Here is a 6950-nt window from a genome sequence, read left to right as displayed (position 1 = left end):
ATTTATCTTTCTGCCTCTCACATTTTCCTCTTTCTTTTTCCCTAGACATACTGGAGTTCAAACTTCCTTTAGCAAGTCAGTGAACCGAACGTGTGCCCAACCAATCCAGCATATTAAATAAAAAAAAAAAGTAATAAAACAAGCTCTGCTGTCCCCAAAGATTAACCTGAACTGCTCTGCTGCCTCCTTTCTTCCCTCTCCCATCCTGGTCCCACCAGGTAGTGTCTGGAGGGCAGTTGCAGGCAGTGATTTGATCCTTCTCCTCTCCAGGCTGGATAACCCCAATCTCTTCCCCATCCATCCTGGGCTTCACTTTGGTGGCCTGATGCTGTCTGCCGTGTACTGGGAAGCCCCAAACCGGTCCCTGCACTCAGATATGGCCTCACACATGCTGATGGAGGGGAGGAATTCCTCCCCTCTCCACTCTTGCTAACACAGCCCCGTATGGGGTTGATATCTTTGGTGTATAGTCCCATTGCTGACTCATGGACAACTTGTCACCCCCAAGACCCCAAAGTCCTGTTCCATGGTTGATCCTGGTGCAAGAGGGTATCCCACCCCGAGTTTCACGAGACTTCTGTCCAACCGCTCCTTCAGCCCATCCTGGTCCCACTGAAGAGCAGCCCTGCCCTCCAGCTTCCTATCTGCTAACTGACATCTGGCTCAGAAAGTCAACTGAACCGAAACCGGTCGGAGGCTGGCAGGAGGCGAGGAGGAAGCATTGCGTGTGATCATCCTCCTCGAGCCTCCCATGCTGCCGTTTCGTGGTGTTGGGGCTGGGGGTTGATTCCCCCCGTTTGCAACGAGAAAACGGCCAAGCCAGAAGGAGGAACGTCCTCCTCTTCTCCCTGCAAAGTGAAGCTCATTTAATCCTATCCCGGAGGTAGGTTGGGAAGAGCCATGGCCACGCAGAGCCCGGCAGAAAGCCTGCACAGCGAAGCCTCCTGCTCTATCTGCCTGGGTTATTTCCAAGACCCCGTTTCCATCCACTGCGGGCACAACTTCTGCCGGGCGTGCATCACCCGCTGCTGGGAAGGGCTGGAGGCACAATTCTCCTGCCCGCAGTGCAGGCAGATGGCTTTGCAGAAGAATTTCCGTCCCAGCAGGGAGCTTGCAAATATTGCCAAAATCGCCAGGCAGCTTAGCCGGCAGGCAAGAGGAGGAGCAGAGGGATGGGAGAATTTGTGCAGGCAGCACCAGGAGGCTCTGAAACTCTTCTGCAAGGAGGACGAGCAGCCCATCTGCGTGGTGTGCGACAGGTCCCAGGCTCACCGCTTCCACACCGTGGTCCCCGTCGAAGAAGCTGCTCAGGAATATAAGGTAAAGACCGGGCGTGTGTTTGCACCTCCCCGCCTCACAGCAAATCCCTTTCGAGGGGCAAAGCGCAGCCGTTCAGGTGCATCCCCTCTCCATGCACCTCCGTGGCGCAGCTGCAAACAGGGATTTTTGGGTGTCATCTACCCACCTGCTTCTTATTTGCATTTTATTGCATGGACATTTGTTTTTCCACAATGTTTCTATCAGGGTCCCCAAACCCCCCGCCCCCTTTATTTTATTCATCTTTGCCAACAGCCTGGGAGAAATAAAAAATACGTTAGCCTTTTCCCTCTTTGAACTCTGGTCTTGACTTGACTGTACTGAAATACAGGCAAAGGTAAATAGTCAAAACATGTAAAAATGGCCAATAATTCTTTTTTAAAAAAACCAACGTGGTCACATCAGTTATTGAGGGCAATTTTGCATATTTGTTCCCCTATTCACTGTTTCTTTAGTATCAAATACAGAGAAACAAATTCTTCCCAACTCTTCCCCTTCTCTATTCCTTTTCTGTTTTCCTGCTGACCCAAACCCATCCTCGTCATCTTTCTCAGCAAAAAGCTGAGCGCTTGGCAGAGCTGCGCGAACACCGCGCAACATCGTGCAGCGTTAACAGGAGGAACTCCTTGCCGCAAGGTGTTGCTGATGTTGAGGGTTTCTGGGGGTTCAAAAAGCACGTCTATAAATGCACACTAAATAAATCCACTGAGAGTTATTAAACACAGAAATAATTATCCCACAGCCACCAATTCCTAGAGGCTGTGAGTGTTTTTGAGGGAAATCTCACTGTGCACTTATCTTGCTCTTACATGTGTCCCTGGACACGGGCCATTGATTACCGTCAGTGTTTTGCTCTTCTGCAGAATTTTTCCCCACGCTTGCGGCAAGGTTGGTGTTTGCAGGTTGCATTTTCTTTGCACAAATCTTCAGAACATTGTAGGTTGCTTTTGGACCTTCCGCCTCCTCCAGCTCTGCTCCTCGCAGAGGAGCCAGCATTTAGGCAAAGCCTCTCCCATCTAAGACGAGGCCAGAAGTAATTTTAGTGGAGAAAAAAGGCTAGTTCTCAGCTCCTCCAAAAGCACCTTTTCTTTTTCCTCAGGAAGAAATCCAAGGCTGTCTACAGGCTTTAAAGGAGGAGAGAGAAAAATACCTGGAAAGCAGAAAAAGCAGAGTAAGGAAGAGCTCGCACCTGGTAGGTGCCCTCCCTCCAGCAGAGAGGCCTGGGGACTGTGGGTCTCTCCACCCGCCCCAGCATTGCTTGCTGTATTTTGAGGCCAGTTCTTGCATATTTGGTTTGCAGAGTGTTGTGCCATTTCCTCTGGGCACCGGCCAACCCTGTGTTTATCTGCTGGGGTTTCACATCAGCTGGAGCCTGCACCGGGGAGATAACATTGCAACTCCTCTGCAAGGGAGCTGGGGGCGGGCAGGCAGTACCCAGCCTGGCGGAGACAGATGGGCTGGAAGGGGTTTATTTTTCCCCCTTAAACTCTATAAATCTCCCCCTTATAGAGTCCAGTTGCGGTTGCATCTGTCGGTTCTGTTTCCAGGCTAAGCCTCCCGAATAGTCCCTGCTAGTACCTAAATCCCCAGCAAGATGGTTTGCTGTTCAGTTCACCCTTGCATTGACTGAATATCACCAAGGACACAGTATCGTGAGACCAACCTGGCCTTGAAGCACTAATCTGTTTTTCTCGGGCGTGGTGGGATTTTTCTGCAGCCCCCATCATCTCCTGCCCATCTTGCAGAGCTTGACCGGAGGCTACTGTGATTCCTTCTGCAAAGGTCTGGGGTTGTTGCAGCCCCACAAACTGTGTCAGCCTCAGAGGTGTGACACTAATAGAAACTCGAAAGATGTAAAAATAATCCATGAGGGAATTTTTTGCAAGTGTTTCAGGTGCTAGAGTTGGAGAGGGCTCCTGCCGTGCCTTCTGCTGTGTGGGGAGGTTTCCTGCCCCTCTTTCATCCCCTTTTGCCCTCATCTCTGATCCTGGCAGGAGAAAACCAAAAATGAAGGGAGGAAAATAGTGCGTGAATTTGAGCGATTGCACCAGTTTTTGAAGGACCAAGAGCGCCTCCTCCTGACCCAGCTGGCAGACCTGGACAGGGCCATCAGCAGGATCCAGGAGGAAGCAATGTCAAAGGTCCTAGAGGAGATTTCCCACCTCGAGACTTTGATGTGGGAGATGGAGGGGAAATTCCAGCAGCCAGCAAGCCAATTCCTGCAGGTGAGAGCCCAAAGCATCAGAGCTGCTGGGGAAAGGAGGGAGAGAGCAAAGCCTGAGATGTGGGAGCCCAAATTCAGCCCCATGGCAGCTCCCTGGTGTCTTCTAGCATTGCTGCGGGTGGGATCAACACATGCATAGGGTCCTTCTTTGCTACTGCATTGCCATAAAAATATATAACTTCTGTTAGAAGGCACAACGCTTGTTTCACACCCTCTTCACCAACAGTCTCTCCTCTCTCTTCCCTCCTTTAGAACATCAGAAGACTCTTGAACAGGTAACATGGTTCCTTCTCACTTTCCCCACACCCTGATGCTTGCAGAGGTCTGGATGCCACCTGGGTGAATCCTGAGGTCGGGGTTTCAAACCAGACGGATGCAGTCGATAGCTCAGCCTCCCACAACGTCGCTTTGTGTTCAGAAATGTCCATTCAGCGACTGCCTGGGGGAAACAAAGTGCAAAGAAACAGGGCAGGGAAAAGGGGGATTTTATTTGCTCCTGGATAAGTAGCCTCAGCCCATCCCGTTGCTTGTCCTGGATTATTTAATGAGAACACAATGAGCAATCAAATATACCACACATGGGGTGGTTTTTTGCCCTCTTTGCAGTTGTGAGGTGATGAAGTTCAACCCTCCAGTGGAGATTTCTCCTGATCTGGAAAGAAGACTTGAGGACTATGTTCAGAGAAACACCCTCGTGAGAGGCATGCTAAGGAAATACCAAGGTACCGAGCAGGGTTAGGAGAGGGCACGGTGCCTCGCGTGCCCGATATCTGGGAGAAACTGGGTTCTTGTGTGCTGGCTGCTAACGCAAAACCCGCCTAGTAACAGTTGTAAAGAAATGCAGCTGAAACTTTTAACCAGAGAAGGACACTGACAGTTTTTCCTGGGGCAAAAATAGTAGGGAAGTGGAGGGGAGGGAAAAACAAGCTCAGCAGAGGAGTCTCCTCTTCCATGTGCCACGTGAAAAGCAAATTCAGACAGAGCTGCTGGTGCGGTTGTTCCCATCACTTCCAAGCTGGTGGGAAAAATAAAGTTCACGTGGGTACAAAGCCAGGGAAGGGATGCTACAACAGTGGGAGAAATCTGTCGCAGCGTCTCTTGGAGATGAGTTTAGCTTGGCCAGGAGGTTAATCTCCCCTGGCTTTGGGAGAGTTGTGTAGCTTCACAGCAGCAATACCTGCACCAGGCCAAGTCAGCCCAGAGCCTTTGCACCCGGCCAAGCCCTCACACCCTCAATATTTCCCCTCCCAACTCTCCCGTTAGCTGTTTCGCCTCCCCAGCCTGCATGATAAAGCTAAGTTGCAGCCGGTTTGTCTGACACATAAATCTGACACCGTGAAATCTCTCTCTTCTTTAGACAGCCTGATGTTTAAATTGCAAGAGCCAAGTAAGTCGATGGCAGTGTGTGGGAGAGGCTGGGTTTTTGGCTTGCGGAAGAGATTCCCATGGAAAAAAAAAACCACAATGAAATCCCCCGGGGAGAGGAAGGGAAGGGGGACAGCACCCTGGTGTTGATGCCTCTGGTGTATCCAGGGGCTGAGATATGGTCCTAATAAAGCCAAATGCCCCTCTGGGACCCAAAGGAAAGGGAAATCTGAGAAGAGCATTTGCACTTCTCCTTCCCCCCCCCCCCATCAACTTCCCACCATCCCCGCCCCATATCTCTGCTCTATGCTTTGTCCTCTCCCCCTTCTCCTTTCACCCAGGGGCATCTCTGCTGGGGGACCCCAAGGCTATCATTAGCCCCAGACCTGCCCATGCCCCCCCCATGAAGCACCCAGAGCTGGGAGAAACAGGAGAGTGGGGCTGGTCCCAGATGCTGGGAGGAAAACAAACATCTCCAGCCCGTCCTGCGGCCAAGCCCTACCTCCAGCACTCTGTTTTTCCCTTGTCCTGCAGCCAATGTGAACCTGGACCCGGCCACAGCTCATCCCAACCTTCACCTCTCTGAGGACCGAAAAGAAGCCAGGGGCTATCTGACCCAGCAGGACCTCCCGGACAACCCAGAGAGATTTGACTTTGAACCCTGTGTGCTGGGCTGCGAAGGCTTCACCTCGGGGAGACATTTCTGGGAGGTGGAGGTGGGGCAGGGTGGGGTTTGGGCCCTGGGGGTGGCCCGAGCATCGATCAAGAGGAAGGGACCTATGAGCCTTACCCCCAAGGAGGGGGTCTGGGCGCTGGAGGCTTATCACTCCCTCACATCTCCCCGTGCCAACCTGCGCCTGAACCCGCTTCCCAGGAGAATACGGGTCTCCTTGGACTATGAAGGGGCGCGGGTGGCGTTTTTCAGCGCAGATGATGACGACACTTCCATCTTGGTTTATAGCAGAGTCTCATTCAATGGGGAGAGGGTCTTCCCCTGGTTCAAGATGGGGATGGGGGCTCGTTTGCAAGAAATGACCCAAACCCCACCCTCAGAGGACCAGGTGGTGACTGGGCAGGTGATGTCCCCTCTGGACTGGGTAGGATTCAAGTCCCCCCTCCGAATCTGTCCTTGAGACGTCTGTCAATCAGACCTTAACAAAAGGGACATCTGTGTGACGCCAGCTGGTTGCTGTGGTTGCTCAGAGCATCTCACCGAGAGAACCTGCTGCTCCCCTCCCATGTCCATCTCCATTGGGAGCTTTGGGATGGCACCTGTATGGCAAGGATGGGGAGGTGGGACACCAGCAGACAGTGGTGGGGAGAAAAGATCCGCTGGTATGAGATGATGGAGTCAGCACATCAGAACAGCGAAGGGTTGATCAAGGATGGAGAGCACCCAGGACTTTCAAATGTGTGGTCTTTTAAAATGTATTTTGGCTTTAATGGAATGAATCCTCCTGTTTATATATCTTTGCAAAGAGTTTTCTTTCTGACATCAATTGCAAGGCAGATCCAGAATCCGATCTGCGAAGGGAGGTGGCCTCTCACTACAGACTGGCTTGGTTTGGGGAGCTGGTTTCTATATCTGTCTACATTTCTGATATTTATTTTAAATAAAAGAACATTTTGTTTTACACTCTCCACTTTCTGCCTTGCTATGGATGTATTATTCTGGATTTCTTAGCTTTTAGGTTAGCAAAATTAAGAAAAGCTGCACAAGATGGGGACACCTGGCTTACCTTTCCACCTTCTCGTGGTGGACCTCCAGTCATTCAAGCCCCCTTTGCAGGCAGTGAAGGGAAACAAACCCACCTGGAATGCAATTTTCCACACCATTATACATGTTCAGCTTCCTGGATAACTCCCAAGAAAAGCCTGTTTCTCCCTGTTGACTGTTCAGGAGGGACAAGGTGTGATAAATCACAGCAGGAGCTCCTGTGGCTGTGCTGGTTAGATATTCCTCAACTATAAAAGCAGGTGGGGTGAATAGGTGAAATACAAGTTCTGGCATTTTCACCTAACTCACCTACATTGATTCCCTCAA

The 6950-nt window shown here is 51.2% G+C and overlaps 1 protein-coding gene across 3 annotated transcripts; it reads left to right on the top strand.

The window, feature by feature from the left end:
- Positions 1–664: 664 nt before the first annotated feature.
- LOC104044843 (E3 ubiquitin-protein ligase TRIM39-like) lies at positions 665–6549 on the top strand. Of its 3 annotated transcripts, none has more exons than XM_064473992.1 (7): positions 665–1320; positions 2417–2488; positions 3312–3542; positions 3794–3816; positions 4148–4263; positions 4899–4928; positions 5441–6549. In XM_064473992.1, the coding sequence occupies exons 1-7, from the start codon at positions 901–903 to the stop codon at positions 6037–6039; spliced, it is 1491 nt and encodes a 496-aa protein (XP_064330062.1). In that variant the 5' UTR covers positions 665–900; the 3' UTR covers positions 6040–6549. The 3 variants fall into 3 exon arrangements, with proteins under 3 accessions (XP_064330062.1, XP_064330061.1, XP_064330060.1); XM_064473991.1 differs by having other exon boundaries at positions 2417–2509; XM_064473990.1 differs by having other exon boundaries at positions 2417–2509; positions 3309–3542.
- Positions 6550–6950: the final 401 nt, after the last annotated feature.

This window comes from Phalacrocorax carbo, chromosome 26 (genome assembly GCF_963921805.1).
Source record: "Phalacrocorax carbo chromosome 26, bPhaCar2.1, whole genome shotgun sequence".
NCBI classification, from domain to species: domain Eukaryota; kingdom Metazoa; phylum Chordata; class Aves; order Suliformes; family Phalacrocoracidae; genus Phalacrocorax; species Phalacrocorax carbo.
This window is presented reverse-complemented; position numbering and strand designations above follow the sequence as displayed.